We start from the raw sequence: 16808 nt of genomic DNA, 5'->3' as shown, positions 1-16808 counted from the left end.
GCCTCTGAGAGAGAAGGGGGTAAGGACAAGCTCTTTCAAAAGGCATAGAAAGTGCATGCAATTCAGGCCTCCAGGATTGAATAAAGCCAAGACCTTGGGCAGCGATGGGTACCATTGTAGGTGCTTGGGAAGCACTGAATGAACTAATTCCTGTATGATGCCAGCTGGCGGCAGTGACAGCAGCAGTTTGCACAAAGCACTGCTTACACTCTGGCCTTGAGCCTTCTGTTCAGAGGGGCCAGGGATCCCAGCTGAATTATTTGCAAGGGTCCGTGTTTGCAGGCTGTCTTAGTGCCAGAGAGCCCAGGGCGAGGCTGGAGAAGGAAGGCAAACAGCACAAAACTGGGCTCGAATGTGCAACCCTAGCTTGCCCTTGCCTAATGGTCTCCTTTGTCCATAAATGCTGCCCCTTTTAATCCATCCTGCAAGATGAAGAAAATCTGAACTCCCTAGCTGGCATTTTGGGGCCACTACAACCTGTCCCTTGGCTACTTTAACCACAAACAACCTGGGCTCCAAGCAAGGGTGGAGCCTTCTCACCCCCTCTGTTAGGATTCTTTGATTCCTCTACCTGACGTGCTATCCCCTTATTCATGCTATTGAAATAGGGGTAATTCTTATAAAGTTTCAGGCATAAAGAAAATATTTCACTAATATTTATTATTATTTCTGGATCTCTTAAGTCTTAAAGTTTAGTGCTTCTGACATCACTCTCCAGCTGGCTTGAGCTCCCAGAAGAAAAGGCCCATGAGATACTTATCTTCCTGGTTCCTTCCATGGTTGCCCAGCACTGGATTGGGCATGAGAAAAACAATTCGTCCAAGAAAAATAAACAGGTGACCATTTTTTGGATGCAGAGCACTAGTAGGAGCCAGGGCTCCAGAGCAAACCCCTGCTTCGGCGGAGAAGACACAATTACAACGCAGGGCTGTGCTCGGGGCTAGCGGGGATTCCCGGAGGAGGCAGCTGCGCAAGGTCTCAGCGGAGAGCGGGAGAAATACTCGACCACAGCCATCCTCGATCGGCCCCGCCCCCGGCTCGGCCCCGCCCTGGCCCTCAGTAGCTTCCGGCGGAAGTTACCTCCCCTCCCATGGCGTGGCGGCTGCGTCTGGCCTCGCACTTCCGGCGGGAAGGTCCCTGCCGGGAGCGCCCCAGGTGGAGGTGAGTGGGCTCGCGGCTGGAGTCCCCGTGCGATCCCTGAGGCTGGGGGCTGGGGGTTGGTCTGGGGCTGGAGCCCGGAAGCGGGATCGCCGCCAGGTCTCTGCGCACGGCGGCGTGGGGCACGCCCATGCGTCTGCCGCTCCCCGGGCCTCGGTCTCCCAATCTGTGGAGGCGGGAGGGGTCTCCAGGCCCCCTCCTGCGGGGCGCGTGCCCCGCATCGGTTTGTCTGGTATTTACTGAGCACCTGCGACGTGCCGGGCCCTGGACCCAGGCGAGAATCTGACACGGCCCTGCCCTCAGAGGCCGCATCCCGCGGCGGGGGTGGGTCGGGCAGTGAACACGTGAGCAAACAAGGAAACGTCAGATGGTGGGAAGCGCCACGAGGATGGTGGGGGGGATAGTTTTCAGCCAAGCTAAGGTCTTTGGAAGGGTGCTGCAGGCCGAGAGAGCAGCAAGTACAAAGAAGGACACAGACTTGATGTGTTGGACAGATAGCAGGAGGCCACTGTGGCGGGTGCTGGGGGCAGTGGTAGGGGAATGAGGTTGCAGAGATGGGCAGAGGCTAGATCGTAGGAGGACTTCCTTGTGGGCTGTGTGGAGGGGTTGGGATTAGCCCTAAAAGGGCATGATCTACTATTTTGTGTGCTTAAACCATCTCTCTGGCTGCTTTGTGGATTCCAGGTTGTAGGGAGGAAAGGAAACAGGGAGACCAGTTAAGAGACCAGTTGCAGTCAGTGGGTGAAAGATTACTGTGGCTCGGGCTGTGGTGATGGGAGCGGAGGTGAAGAGAAGTAGATGTGTGAAGTATACTGAAGGTGGAACTGACAGGGCAGGATTTGAGGAATGAGGGAAAGAGGGTGGTCAAAGATGACGTCAATGATTTTTGGGTTTGACTTAAGTAACGGGGTGTATTTTGGTGGCATTTAATAAATAACTTTGAGTTGGGGGCATGAGGAATAATTTAAAAATCTTAGAGCATTTTAAGTTTTAGATATCTTCAGTGGAGCTACCAAATAGGCAGTTAGATATACTAGTTTGGCACTCACAGAGAAGGTTAGGGCCAGTGTACAGAACTTAGAAATCACTGGCAAGTCGATTGGGTGGGATGAGGTTACTTAGGGTAAGAATTAAGAGAGAGAAGAGAAACCAGGGTCCAAGCTTCAGGGACCCGGTTTTTACAGGTTGAGTTGAAGAGGAGGTGCCAGCTAAGACGACCAAGGAATCCAGAAAAGCAGAAGCCAGGAGAGCGTGGTGTCGTGGCATCCAAGAGAAGGTTGTTCCAGGAGGAGGAAGTGGTGGGTTGTATAAGATGAGAACAGAGACCTGACCCTTAAAGGGGCAATGGGGAGGAGGGTGTGGTGACTCATTGGAGCAGGGGAGAGAGGCTGAAGCGAGGACAGGAGGTGAGGGAGTGGGGCTGGCAATGCAGGGACCTCTGGGGAAGTTTTGCTGTCAGGGGACCAGGATGGGAATAAGCCCCTACCTTGAGCCAACACTTAGTGCTCTGTCTGATGCCACTGACTCCCCTTCCCAGGAGGCAGATGGTTTCATCTTTACACTTGGAGAAACTGAATCCAAAGATCAGGTAACTTACGGCAGCGGCACAGTAGTAAGTGGAGCCACCAGGACTTGATCCCAGGTTTCTAACTCCAAAGTCCACACTTTTAAGCACTAAGCCACACTGCCCATGTTACAGTTGAAACTGAGGAAGCATGTGTTCCCTTACCCTCATATGCTGTTGTTCCCAGCTAAGCTGCTCCCTGGGGGGAAATGAGGCAGAATATGGAATTCTTCTCCTGGGCAAGTGAGATTTCAAAAAGAGCGTTTATCCCTTTAAGCCTGGTTTCCTTATCATAAAATAAGGATGGGGACATTATCAGTTTCATGTTTGTACCTTCAGTGCTAGTCATACAGGGGTGCTTAATAAATGCACGTTGAATAAGTGGCTAGATGATTTCCAAGGGCCCCTCTGGCTGAGGTTTGGCTTTATGTTTGTGGTTAGGTGACCTGAATGCTAGTAAGAAAATGAGTTAACTTTGAAACAGTGCTCCTTGCGGCTAGAGCAGTCATGGGGACTTCTTGGAGGTAGAGGACCTGGGCTAGGTCTGTGAAGGAAGGTCAGGAGTTGAACAGGGGACGGGGGGCATTGCAGCGTTGGAGCAGGAACTGCAGCAGAAGCAGAAAGTACAGGAAATTGATTCACAGAAGGGTGAGCAGACTGCCCTGGCTTGGAAGCCACAGGAAGGACCCATGGGGGGAGAGTGCTAAGAAGAAAGCTCTCTTAGTGCAGCATGCCCTGTGATTACCTGTGTAGGGTAGCAGTGGTTCTCAACAGGGAAGGGTTTGGATCCCCAGGTGACATTTGTCAATATCTGGAGACATTCTTGGTTGTCACAGCTTGGGGTGAGCGGGAAGGATGCGACAGGCATCTAGTAGGTGGAGGCCAGGGATGCTGCTAAACATCTTACAATGCATAGGGCAGATCTTCTCCCCACAAAGAATTATCTGGCCCCAAATATCAGTAATGCCAAGGTTGAGGAGTCCTGGTGTAGAGGAAAGAATGTGGGCCTTGAGATCTGTGCCCGTGTGCCCCACTCTCTGGCCGTGTGAGCAGGAGTCTGACTGCGGGAGCTGCAGGAGAAGAAAGAACCACGGAGGACACTACGCAGTCATTTGGGGAGAGCTTGGTGGCTCCACCATGGTAGTGGTGGAGGTTGGGAGATGTGGTCGTATTTGGGCTACTTTTGAAGGTAGAGGTGACAGTGTTTGTTGATTGAATGTGGGCTGAGGGAGAGAGGGGAGTCAAGGATGGAGAACAGGTTTTTTCCCTGAACAGCTAGGTGAGTGGGGGTGTCGTTTGCTGGGGTGGGAAGTGTGAAAAGGAGCAGGTTCGGATGGAGGGCGGGTGTGGAAAACAGGAGTCAGTTTCCGACACTCTGGGTGTGAGATGCCTGGTATTAGACGTCCATGGGAAGAGGACAGGCTGGCAGTTGGATATTCTTCTGGGGTTCACGGGGAATCAGCTGGGTACACAGTAGGGAGACGTCAGCTTACAGAAGGCACCTCGAGGAGTGAGACTGCATTAGGTCAGGTAGGACAGTGACTTTCAACCCAGTGGATCCAACACCCTCTTTTTATTACAAATATTTTATAGCAACTGCCTTTATTATCCTGAAATGACAGAGTTAATAAAAACTGCCTACACACAATTTTTAAAAAATCAACAATGCCCTAACCATCATATAAACAAAGTAATTAACAATAAAATAAAACATGTTTTAATATGTGAGTTCTGGGGCACAGAGATACTAGGATTCACGGCGAAGCAGCTGCCGCTGTCCCCTGCCTGTAGAACCTCTGGGAGTGTGACAGCCACAATGCAGACCAACACAGCCATGTTGTGTTGGCAGCTCAAAAACCACTAGTGCCATTGCTGTAGGTGTAGTTTTTCCAGAATGGGAGATCGTGGTACCATTTTGACCTTTTTGAGAGTACAGTGTCCCCTCAGGGGTCACTGTCTTCTTGGAAATTTTAGTTCATAGTAGAACCATGAGCTGCTCTGTGTTTACATATGAAACAGAGTTAGGTTCTAGGGTCAGGTGATTATAAGCTGGTCTTTCGCCTACGTAATATCAAAGTCATGCAGGATGCAGAATGATTCTTAGTCATCTGGACTGCCCCTTCGTTGTCCCTGCTCACTAAATGGCAGGAGCATCCCCCAAAACACCACCACAGGTTTCCACAGCTCCTCTGAAGAGAACTGTAGCCCTAGGGAGACCTTTGGGCAAAGCCTTGTGCCAGCTCCCTGCCAACCCTGAGGGAGGGGAGATGACAACGTGTGTTCCCGGGTACAGGGCAGAATGCAGTCACTCCCCGCAGAAAGGACTAGGGTTGGGGAAGGAGGAGGGGTGTCTGATCAGATGATTCTAGGAAGGCTTCAAGGAGGTGGCATTTCAACAGAATGGGAACATCTCGAAGGAGGAGATGGGGAGGAGGGGACGCAGCCGCAGCAGGTGTGTAATGCTGGACCGAGTGCCCCTCTGGGCACAGGTGGTCTGCCCACTCTCCCGGAGCCTGGCATGCTATGGGTACTCGTTAGGGTTGGCTGGATTGGTAGAGAGGCTGGGAGTGGTTTAGTTTCACAAGACTCTGAGCAGGCCCCGGCTCTTGGGGTAGTTGTTAGAGTTAGGGCAAAACGGGTATTGGTTTCCTGGTCCATTTTTAACCCCTGAAGTCCAGATCAGTGCCCTGAAAACTACATGCGTGCTCTGTCACTGAGCATCAGACTGCATGGAGGATGTATAGCATGCCAGGTGTGCACGGGCCTGGACGCGCTGGTCCCTGTCTTTGTGGAGCTCGTGGCCTCCCAGGGGACAGACACGGATCAGGCCCTGCACGAGTGCTTTCAAGGAGAGCCACCTGTGTCTCACGGGGACTGATCAAGGGCATGTGGGGAGCCCAAGAGAGCGACCTTGGAGCCGACGATGAGTAGGATCAATGAGCAAGGACTGAAGGGTGGGCTTAGCATTCTTTCTGTTCCTCCAGGTGACAGGAAAGAGCCTGGTGTGTTTGGGGAACTGAGAGGTGGCCGTTGGGGCCTGGGCCCAGAGAGCCTGGAGCTGAGGCTGGAGAGACTGTTAGGGGCCAGTTCAGGGCCTTGAGAGCCCTAGGAACGGTTTGGGTCTTTATCAGAAAAGTTCTGGAAGCGCCAAAGCACTTTAACCAGTGGTCTGCCATGAACAGATTTATGTTTTTAAAAGGTCACTTTTAGTGGCAGTTCATGGAGAACAGCTTAAGGTGACAAGAGTAGACATGGCACGGAGCTCTGTGAGTACCTGTGCTGGGCGTGGGCTCCGTGCTGCCCAGGCTGCTTGGACCTGCTCCCTGTGGGGTGGAGACGGCGGAGGCAGACCCCAGGAGCCCCGAGTCACGCGGCCTTCACTGGCGCCTGTGGCTGCAAGGGGCGCGTCTCTGCGTGAGCCTCCAGAGCTGAATTTTCTTTTTTCCAGCAGCAGACCCAGAGCCTGTGGGCCCTGCATCCAGTTAACCATGGAAACGGTCAGCTCAGGCCACCAGCCCCTTGGGTGAGGACTCCGCCTGGGGCTCCGTTGACCATTCTGAATCATGGAGGCGAAGAGAACTCTTCTGGCCAGGAGATGTTCTTGTTGAGAGTCCTGGTCCATCACAGCGGGCTCTTCCCACAGTCTGTCTTCAAGAGAGGTGCCTGCCCCGCTGACCCAGGAGCTAGGGTGTTGCAGCTTCCACGGATGGGGAGGTGGGCCCTGGACGTGGCCTTTGTGTGGAAGGCGGTGTTGACTCTGGGGCTGGTCCTTCTCTACTACTGCTTCTCCATCGGCATCACCTTCTACAACAAATGGCTGACGAAGGTAACTGGAGGCCTTGCCGGTGCAGGGAGCTGGGACGAAGGTGGCCGGAGCCATGGCTGCGATGCCCCTGCTGTTTAATAGCAGGAGGGCACAGGCTTCGACTAGCCAAACTAGAGTCCATTCATACCTGGTGGTGGAACAGGGCCCTCCAAGCCTGCCGTGCCAGGGGGTCCCATTGAATGTTTGGATCGGGGAAAATCAGAGAGAGGGGAGATGCTGAGGGATGAGCTGGGGAAACTTGGGGGCTCAAGGCAGCAGCTGTTTCCACCTAGAAGTATTGCAATATTTTAATCACGGATGCGGCTGTTGGCCCACTGTGGCTCCGTGGGAGGGAGCTGGGTGTGGGGCAGGCCATCGAAACCAAGCCTGGGGTGTCTGCTTTGGGCCCCGTACAGAGCTTCCATTTCCCCCTCTTCATGACGATGCTGCACCTGGCCGTGATCTTCCTCTTCTCTGCCCTGTCCAGGGCTCTGGTTCAGTGCTCCAGCCACAGGGCCCGCGTGGTGCTGAGCTGGACCGACTACCTCAGAAGGGTGGCTCCCACAGGTACGTGCGGGAGCAGGGCCTCGGCGGGGGCAGGGCAGGAGGGGGGCTGCCGGGGAAGCACAGGCCGGGCACAAGAGAGACCCCCCACGCCCACCGTGCGCCTGGCCAGTCCTGCACGGAGGGGTGCTCGTGGCCCGGGGAGGTTTAGTGCAGCTCGTGGAGTCTGAGGGGAAACTGAAGTGTCTGAGGATGCTGAGACCTCGAGGGGGAGGAGATGGGAGAAAGGAGAAACGAGAGGGTCGGCCGGGGTCGGGTCCTGGAGGCCCCAGTCCCCTGTCGCGTTTGTGCTCCCTCCTGAGGGAGAAGGGTTTGCAGTGAGTAATCGACAGATCAGATTAATACCCCTCGTCAGGGCGATAATCAAAGTATTTAACAGATGAGAATGACACAGGCCACAGCCGCTCAGAATGGACTGGAGCCCTAACGCTGCAACAGTCCTCTGCCTTTTTGGCCAGGTATTAACCTTTAGTCGCTGGGTGGAAAAGGCCTGAGGGCCCCAGAGGAGGAGCCAGGGAGATACAAAAGTGGGGGACACTCGGGTGCCTTGGCACGGTCCCCTCTGGCTGAGTGCTGACTGCCCACGCTGTCTGCTGGGGTCCTTTGTCTCCACAGCACTGGCGACAGCACTTGACGTGGGCTTGTCCAACTGGAGCTTCCTCTACATCACCGTCTCTCTGTGAGTACCGGCCACACCCTGCCACCTCCCTTCAGGCTCGAGCTCTCTGTCCATCCAGCTGGCTGTCTGCACACCCGGCCGATGGGCCAGCCACTCTCCACTTGTGGGACCAGCCCTTGCTTTCTCAGCTCCTCCCTGGCACCCAGCAGCTCTCCAGGAAGTCGCCAGCCTCTTCCGTAAGCCCAGCGCAGAGGGGATGCTGTGCCTGGCTGCCTGGGGAAGCCGGGGAGCTCACGCAGAGCCCCGGCAGTCAGGCAGGGAGAACAAGGGCAGAGCAGCAGGCGGGGGGTGGCCGGCCGCAGCGGAGCCTCATGTGGGCACGAGGTCATTCTCGCTGATGTTTTGCTTCAGAGATACAATCTCTGCCTCCTCTTCCTGCCCTCTTCTCCACCCTCCCTTCCCCGTCCTGTTCTCCGCTGAGGGGGAGGTAGAGGACAGAACCGGGTGTGCTCACGTCAGAGCTGCAGCCTCTTCTCCCTGGTGGTGATCAGAGGCCGCCTAGTCCGAGATTTCTTCTGATTAAAGGTCGCTTATCAGCCCAGGCTCAGGCCGGCTCCTTTTGGTCTTTGTACCCAGAGTGCCCTCAGGGAAGTCAGGGAGTGCCCCCTTTTCCAGCCCACTGATTCGTGCTCCGGGCTCCTTTCTCTGCGTGCTCCAGCAGTGTATTGTGGGCGATTTTCCCTTCCAGGTACACAATGACCAAATCCTCAGCCGTCCTCTTCATCTTGATCTTCTCTCTGATCTTCAAGCTGGAGGAACTGGTGAGGTCCCAGCTTCTCTTTTGTCCCTCCTGCCCCCACAGATGCTAAGAATAAAAGAGGGAGTCTGAGCAGTAGCCTGTCACTCTGTGTGACAGAGGAGACAGGCCCAGCCCAGCTGGCAATAGTTCCCTTTTCTGAGAAGGGACCTAGACGGGGGCAGGGGCAGGGCCAATATTCAGTAAATTTAGAAGCTGGTGCGGTGGGGTAATGACTGAGGGAGAAAGCACTGAAATTCGAGGGCCTGGGCACAGCAGGGGCTGGGGCTTCCTGTTGTGCAAAGCAGTGACCCCTGTTTGGCGGGTCCAGGGACGGGGGAGGGCCACCTGGGGGCCGAGGACAGCCGCCAGAAAGTACTTCAGTATTGAGAACAAGTAGGGGCGTCGGGTATATATCAGCTGAATGTCAGCCCTGCACACAGCAGTGGGCAAGGACTGTCCGGGACCCTCAGGATGGGGCTGAGGGGTAGAGGGTTTCCTGCCCGGGGACAGCCAGGATGGCTGCTGACCCCAAACTCCAGGTGTGGTGAACTCTTGATCTTCAAGACCCGTGAGCTAGCTACCACTGCTCCCCATCCTACTAGCGCGCAGCACTGGTCCTGGTGGTCCTCCTCATCGCTGGGGGTCTCTTCATGTTCACCTACAAGTCCACACAGTTCAACATGGAGGGCTTCGCCTTGGTGCTGGGGGCTTCATTCATTGGTGGCATTCGCTGGACCCTCACCCAGATACTCCTGCAGAAGGCTGAACTTGGTGAGCACAGGCCACCCAGCCCCCAGAGAGACGGGCGTGGGCATGGGCAGGGTGGGGGCAGGGTGGAGGCAGGGCAGGGGCAGCCAGATCTGACGGACCCCTGCCCCCACCCTGCAGGCCTCCAGAACCCCATCGACACCATGTTCCACCTGCAGCCACTCATGTTCCTGGGACTCTTCCCTCTCTTTGCTGTCTTTGAAGGTACGTTGGGCCATCCACCTCGGGGACACCTCAGTGTAGCAGGTCCCAAATCGTTGCTGTGAGCCCAGCATGGTGTTAGCTGCAGAGGTTGCCGAGATCCATCCTCCCGACAGCACATGGTTTGGGGGCTGGACAGACATGTAAACGATGGCTAGAACCCAGCATGGCAAATGTTACATAGAAAGCGTGTGTAAAACCCAGGGAGCGGCAAGGACAGTGAGTGTGTACAGAGCCCTGAAGAACACCAGGACTGTCCTAAATCATTTTAAACAGAGTAACTCGTTTAATCCTCCCAAGAATCCTGTCTGTGGTCCTCAACCCCCAGTACCTGTCCGTGGCCTGTTAGGAAACGGGCTGCGCAGGACCCGCAGCACACGCCCACGCCCCCCTCCCCAATCCGAGGAAAAATTACCTTCCGTGAAACCGGTCCCTGGTGCCAAAAAGGTTGCGGACCATTGTGCTGTGTGGCAGTGCTATTATTACCCCATTTTGCAGGTGGAGGGAACTGAGGCACAGAGGATAACATGCCCAAGGTCCCATAGCTCATAAATGAGCCAGGCTTGGGAGCCAGCGGCCTGGCTCCGAGTGGTTCAGCCCTCCCGGTAGCTGCTGTGCATGCTGGCTCTAAGAATTGTCATGAATTGTTTCAGGATGGTGGAGTGAGGCAAGTCAGAAAGCCTTCCCAGATGACATAGTTTGGACGAGGAGTGGGATTTTGGCAGTCGGAGGGAGGCATGGCGACAGGAAGTGGGACAGCAGGTTCGCTGTGTCCAGGCACGTAACACTGGGCTGTGTGTTCAGGCAGCGCAGGCCGAGTGTGAGTGGCCAGGGGCTGGAGGCCAGGGGCAGCACGCAGGAGCCTGGGGACGTGAGCAGGTCCCCTCCACCGTCGTGTTCCAGAGGAGAGGAGAGGCAGGGAGAACTGTGCAGGCTAGGGCGTGCGGTGCCACCTTCCTCTCGCTGATGTTTTGGGATTAGTCTTTGTTCCCTGTCTGTTTATCCTTCCTCCCAGAATCCCATCTGCCCTCAGGGTTGTTACAGAAAATTCTGTCCCACATCCATTTAAGTTTCAAGCAGTGAAGCGTCTCCAACCTCCCTGAGAAAATTATTCCGCAGCCCGTTGTCCAGGAAACTTCCATTCGAGTCCTGGTTTTTTGGTTTTTTTCTTTTTTTCCTTTTTCAAATCTCTCCCCATTCCTCCTTTGTACCCGCTCATACCAGACGCCACACTCTCCCTCCCTTCCTGGGTGTTTACACCATGCCCCATCTCTGCAAAACCTCATCCGAAAGCCCATGGTAGTCGTCACTCAGCAAAGCTGCATGGATTTAGCTCTTTTAATCTTTTCTGGTAAATTAATCCCCCAAGCACCTTCGTTACTTATGTTGCTTTTCCCCGACTTCCCTTCAATTTGCCGAAACCTTTGCAGTACTGCTGAGCCCAGCACCAAACAAGATGTCCTGCATTGTGGGGCTGTTTTGCCTGGGGTGGGAGGACCGTCACTCTGCCTTTCTTCAGTCCTTCCTTCCAAAAATCTCAAAGCACCGTCCAGCTTCTAGCTACCACAGGTATCTCTGCTGTGCCCAGCGGGGGGCTTCCCTTGCCTCTGCTGGTCCACCACGGGGCCTGTCCTGTGGGAGGGACAGTGTTGGAGGGGCTGGGACTCCTCTGAAAGTCTAAGCAAAATTTGGGGGCTACGTGCATGTGTGTATGTTTCTAGAGCAAGGAGCCGTGGCTTCCATCACGTATTTATGTGTTTGTGTGTTTGCTTTGGGGGAAATGTTCATCCAGTTATACTGCTTGTTTGAGAAACACCAGTCTGGTCCCAGTCCTCTCATTCTATCAGAAGGGAAACTGAGGTCCAGAAAGGGGACATATCTCAGCCCAAGTCCCACAGCTTTGTAATAGCAATTTTAACCCACCTAGATTAAAATGGAGATTTGTAGGGTTAGAATTTTGTACCTGTTTGTAGGTGGCCCAGCTGAAATTTAGACTGAGGAACTTCCCCAGTGGACCAGGGCATTGTCAGTCCTGAGCTTGATGGGTCGCCCTGCCTCTCTTTGTCCCATTGGTTGTCCCAGCTGCAAAGGCCATATGAAATCACCAACTCCCCCCGAAGGCCAGTAGGCAAAAACTGTCTGAAGGAGCAGGGTGTTTCCATGCGTGACTTTCCGTGTGGGGCTGTCCCCCTCTACTTCAGCCCAGAGGCTCAGGTGGGTCATCACAGGCGTGTATTGCCCCGGGGCTCTCGGGCAGCCGGCACTGCTTCCTTGGTTTCTCCAAGTCTCGGGCCATGTCATGGGATCCTTTTGTACCTCCCATCCTTTCTCTCGGCCTCGGACAGTCCGCAGGTGCTCCGTGAGTGCTCACGGTGACGGTGATCACGGCAGAGCTCATCTGGCTGGCAGGCCGGCCAAGGCAGCCCAGGACCCGGCCTCCCGCTCTCTCTCCCCCCGTTGCTTTCAGGTCTCCATTTGTCCACATCTGAGAAAATCTTCCGTTTCCAGGACACAGGGCTGCTTCTGCGGGTACTTGGGAGCCTCTTCCTTGGCGGGATTCTCGCCTTTGGTTTGGGCTTCTCTGAGTTCCTCCTGGTCTCCAGAACCTCCAGCCTCACTCTCTCCATTGCTGGCATTTTTAAGGTACAGACTTGGGGGTCCTGTCTTAGAGGGGAGCCCCTGAGGGTTTCTCAGCAGCAGCTTCCATCCCTGCACTTGCACCAGGGCCCCGGGGAGGGCCCAGAAGTGCCCCATTAGGCGCCAGCACTGTGCTGAGTACTGTGCTCTTCTCTCTGCCCCTCTCGTCACCAGGGAGCACGGAGCGCTCCACCCAGGGCTGCAGGGCTGGGGCTGGGGCACATTTACGTTTTGCCTTGAATGCCCACTGGCAGTGGGCTGGAGCCATAGGCTGAGAAGCCCTCATCCAGACTCATCAGTAGAGAGTTCCATGATTGATTGGCAGTATCTGCTGCTGGCACAGCCAGGGACAGTTACATCACGAGTGCCACGGGTAGTCAGTCTTGTTTTGCTGCCACCTGGCAGCTCTCTTCTCCGTCCCCCCTGCTCCCTCCTCTCAGTTCTCCCTTCCCCTCCCCCACCACACCTCAACTCCTCTTTGACCAGATGGACACTGATACCGGAGCATGAGCCTAACCTGGAACACAGGCCTCCCCAAGGGGCTCTGGCTGCCCGAGGAACAGTGAGGCACAGCTGTGCTTCTCAGAGTGCATTGCCTCGGCAGTCCTGCTTGCAGTCACTGGTTACAAAGGACCCTGGGACCAGTGTGTGTCCTCAGAGCCCAGTGTCACGCTGCCTTCTCACTGGAAGCTGGGGGCTCCCCACCCGTAGGGCCTTCTGGAGGGCAGCTCTCCTCTATTCCTGTGGGCGTGGTGTGGGCCGGACAGCTGCGTCCCCAGCCCTGGATCAGCTTTGCCTCTTTATTCATGACAGAATTCTGTGAGAAGCTCCTCTGTAGTTGCATCTCAGTGACACAAAGGGAGGCCGGCAGGGGAGTGTTACAGGCCGGCCTGCGACCCTGGCCCGCCTGCCCTGCAGGCCAGCCTGCCGTGCCTGGGCCAGGGAGTTCGGGCGGGTCCGGATGGGTCTTATGAGTGTGCCCGGGGCCCCCGCCCCGCACCCTCCTTGCACAGGAGCCACATCCTCCTGCTGATCCCTTCCCCTTCCTGCCTCTCTGCCCCCAGGAAGTCTGCACTTTGCTGTTGGCAGCTCATCTTCTGGGCGATCAGATCAGCCTCCTGAACTGGCTGGGCTTTGCCCTCTGCCTCTCGGGAATATCCCTGCATGTTGCCCTCAAAGCCCTGCACTCCAGAGGTAACCCAGAGCCCCTTCCAGGAGCCTGTTTTCTGATGTCGTCCCCCCACGACTCTTAGCACTTCAGATTTCCCCTTGACCCAGCCCCAGCCCTGCCAGGAAGAGCCAGGTGGCTCCTGCCCTCCCCAAGGCAGTTCCAGTCGGGTGGCTGTCTCCATGGTTCAGCTGCCTCTGCGTCGGCTGTCGCTCTAATTCAGGCAGTGCCTGGTGGCTCTGCCACCGCCACTCCTGGGAAGATGTAGGGGTCATCTCCAGAGAGTGGGTGGGGACTTGAATCAGTACACATGCAAATCAGGGCAAACCAAGAAAACCACTGTTGGGTTCCTAACTGTGGTCTCTCTCTACCTTAAGGTGATGGTGGCCCTAAGCCCTTGAAGGGCCTGGGCTCCAGCCCCGACCTGGAGCTGCTGCTCCGGAGCAGCCAGCAGGAGGAAGATGACAATGAGGAGGAGCAGTACTTTGTGGCCCAGGGGCAGCTGTGACCAGCCAGGGGGAGCAGCTTGCAAGCAGACCCTCCCCATCCCATCCTGCTGCCAACACCTGCCAGCGGCTCAGGGCCCCAGGTGGCTCTTCACGGCAGCTGAGAACAGTGGCCAGGGAGTCACCCAGACCCGGGTTTGACCGTGTGGTGAGGCTAGGTCTGAGGCTTGTGGCTCCTATCTCACCCTTTGGAGCTTGGCCAAACAGGTGGTGAGCACCTGGGCAGTTTGAGACCCGGTGGGGCTGGGACCACGCTGTGCTGGAATCTCAGCAGGAGAATGGAGAGGGCTGGTTCTTCCCAACCATTTGCCGGGCTCTGGCAGCCGAGACTGGTTTCAGAGCCATAGTGGGTTTCCAGGGGGCTGGGTTTGGCCTGCAGAGCAACTGGGAAGGGGACCTGGAGGGGTCAGGGCCTCATCACCCACGGGCGGCTTTTCTCAGAGAGCTGATTTATTGATAGTTTTGAAATAAATGGTTCACAGTTCACTGGCCGCCTTGCGTTGCTGGAGGTGTGGGGCCATGGAGGGGGCGGTGCGGGCCTGGCCTCTCCCCTCCTTTCCCCTTTCCTCAAACGACTGGTCGTAAGCCAGGCCTCCCGTTCCAGCGTGTGTGCCCCCTCCTTGAGGCCCTGCCACACCTGCAGGCAGGAAATAAATTAATATTTACTGAGCACTGTGTTCTGGAGGCTTTGCATGATCTGTGAAATGGGGAGAATGTCTGTCTCAAAGTTATTTGGAAAATTGAGTCTGAATTGGTAACAGAGAGTTACATAAGTGTTTATTTTAATCCTTTTAGCAACCAAGAGACTGCAGCCTAGAAAAGGTAAAGATCTTAAAATGAGTGGCCAGGCTGGGGTTCACATCCAGGCCTGTGCGCCTCTATGTCCCTGTCCCTGCATCACTGATCCAGCCGTCTCCAGGAAGGGTTTATGGGCCGCTGGGACCTGGGCCTTCCACTCACGTCCCTTGGACTGTTTAGACTGCAGTCCTCCCTCTGAAACGGGGAGCGGACAAGACCTGGTTTCCACGTCCCATGGGCTGTGCTCTGGGCTCTGCCCGGCCTGCCCCTGAGGGCTGGGTGCCCTGACGTGGGGCCCAGGCGTTCCAGGCAGAAGTGCTTTTAGCCACTCACAGCAGGTGGCGCCATTGCACTACGCTACAGCCCCAGAGCCCAGTCCGACCTGCCACCGCTATCCAAATCCAGGAGAAAAAGGGTCCTTGGAAGAGGACACTGGGTGTCCATGGTGGGGACCAGGATAGGGCCTGTTATAAAATTATTCTCATCAGACTGGAGTCGCTGAAGCTCACTTGGTGAAACCTAGGAGAATGTAAATGTTTTAGAAACGGGCCTGCAAACTTTCTGTAAAGGGCCAGATAGTAAATATTTTTGGTTTGAGGACCATATGGCATCTGTCGCAACTACTGCCGTTGTAGCATGAAATCAGCCATAGACGATACAGAAACAAAAGGGCGTGGCTATATTCCAGGGAAACCTTGTTTACAAAAGTAGGATTCGACTTGCCAGCTGTATGTAGTTTGCCAACCCCTGCTGTAAAAGAATCCTTAAGAATTACTGAGTGCAACTTCCAGTTTTACAGCTAGAGAGACTGAGGCCTAGGAGGGGGCGGTGACTAGCCCAAGGCCTTCAGATCCGCTGTGTTCCGAAGGAGTTGGAACCAATATCTGTCGCTAATTCAGATTCCCAGCACAGACTCGGCATGTGGAGCTGTAGCACCAAGGCTGCTCCAAAGCGGTGCCTTATCTGGCTCCTGCACCTCTGCCCCCCTTTGGGTTTTTAGCCCAGAGGCCAGGATTAAAGGAAGCTCCTGCCCCAGCCGGATGACAGGAGAGTGATCGCCTCCGTCTGAGAGGCTGCTTGGGCAGCGGGGAGAGGCTGCCAGAGCCCCGCTGGCTCAGGTGGATGAGAGCTTCCTGTCTGCTCCCCACTGCCCCCCTCCCCGGCACAGGGAACAAGCGCTGCTGTCTGGTGCTGTCTGGTGCAGTAATTACAGGGTGCGGAGCGGGGGGCCCTTACCTCACGCATGTTGGGCTCAATGACAGCCCCTCATTTAGCGGCAATTACCAGCCAGGCCTGGAGGAGGGCTCCCTCTCCTCCTCCCCACCCGGCCTGCCCAATCGCCTGGCCTCCCAGGCCAGACAGCGTCCACCCTCGGCTTGGAGCCCCAGAACCACCCATGCTGTTTGCAGCCATTGCATCTCAGGGCTGCAGTGTCGCCATGGCAACTCGGTGATTGCACAGGTTGAGGGAAGCTGAGGATATGACTGGTCTCTCCAAGGCTGTGGTGTTTGTCCCCACACAGCCTCCAGCTCCAAGGCTTCTGCAGAAGGGGGAGGAGAGGAGGGCTGACCTGCAGGCTCAAGTTTTAAGTGCTTATATGGCCACCGCCTCTCCCAGGAGCCTGCAGTGGAAGGAAGGTGAATGCCCCCAATATACGAGGACGACTGTGGCTGGCGGTGTGGTGGGGATGAGGACGGGCTGGAGTTTGCCTGTGGGGGAGACCCGAGCCACCAGGTGGGACCTGGCATACCTTCATCTTCATTCTGGTACCCTCTCTGCCTTGAGGGCGCAAGGGATCGTCTCCATCTGTTTCTGCTCCATTCTGCTGTGAAAAACCTGAAAATCCCAGTGGCTCGAGAGGAGAATTACATGGCACCAAGAGAATTCTCTTCATGGTGCTTGCCAAAGCTTTCTGCATCATGGACTAGTGATGAACTGAGTTGAGTCCCCGATTTGTAGTCTAGAGGACTGAGGGGAGGGACTCCCAGATCATCCATTTAGGTCGACAGCATTCAGTGAGTGCTGGCCACAAAGCAGACACTGCTGGACTTGGGGACAGAGACATTTGTCCTTGGAGCCATCCTTCCTCCCAGCCCAGGGAAATGTTGAAGCAGGAGGGTGGGGAATGGGGAAAAAGAACAAGAGTAGAATGTTCACTGGGCAGCTTCTAGGCCCTCCACGTAGGTGATTTAATTCATAACATTCCAGTGCGAATCGATTG

General features: G+C 55.6%; 1 protein-coding gene across 7 annotated transcripts; it reads left to right on the top strand.

The window, feature by feature from the left end:
• Positions 1 to 1121: 1121 nt before the first annotated feature.
• On the top strand, positions 1122 to 14425 carry SLC35C2 (solute carrier family 35 member C2). Of its 7 annotated transcripts, none has more exons than XM_069495698.1 (11): positions 1129 to 1161; positions 2343 to 2434; positions 6174 to 6548; positions 6944 to 7094; positions 7707 to 7770; positions 8459 to 8531; positions 9112 to 9280; positions 9398 to 9481; positions 11946 to 12121; positions 13180 to 13309; positions 13661 to 14425. In XM_069495698.1, exons 3-11 carry the CDS (start codon positions 6318 to 6320, stop codon positions 13789 to 13791), a joined length of 1209 nt encoding a protein of 402 aa, XP_069351799.1. In that variant the 5' UTR covers positions 1129 to 1161; positions 2343 to 2434; positions 6174 to 6317; the 3' UTR covers positions 13792 to 14425. The 7 variants fall into 7 exon arrangements, with proteins under 7 accessions (XP_069351797.1, XP_069351796.1, XP_069351799.1 ...); XM_069495699.1 differs by having other exon boundaries at positions 6171 to 6548; XM_069495697.1 differs by having other exon boundaries at positions 1135 to 1161; positions 2343 to 2456.
• The last annotated feature ends 2383 nt before the right edge of the window (positions 14426 to 16808 follow it).

The sequence above is a fragment of the Eulemur rufifrons genome, chromosome 20 (assembly GCF_041146395.1).
Source record: "Eulemur rufifrons isolate Redbay chromosome 20, OSU_ERuf_1, whole genome shotgun sequence".
NCBI classification, from domain to species: Eukaryota; Metazoa; Chordata; class Mammalia; order Primates; family Lemuridae; genus Eulemur; species Eulemur rufifrons.
Note: the sequence above shows the minus strand (reverse complement) of the source record. Positions and strands in the feature narration are given on the sequence as shown.

Excerpts from the sequence above, each read along its gene's own strand:
- SLC35C2 (XM_069495696.1), top strand. The coding sequence starts at position 6,318 with ATGTTCTTGTTGAGAGTCCTGGTCCATCACAGCGGGCTCTTCCCACAG. Across the intron at positions 8,532-9,111 it reads TCTTCAAGCTGGAGGAACTG|CGCGCAGCACTGGTCCTGGT; the intron begins GTGAGGTCCCAG and ends CCATCCTACTAG. Across the intron at positions 9,281-9,397 it reads CCTGCAGAAGGCTGAACTTG|GCCTCCAGAACCCCATCGAC; the intron begins GTGAGCACAGGC and ends CCCACCCTGCAG.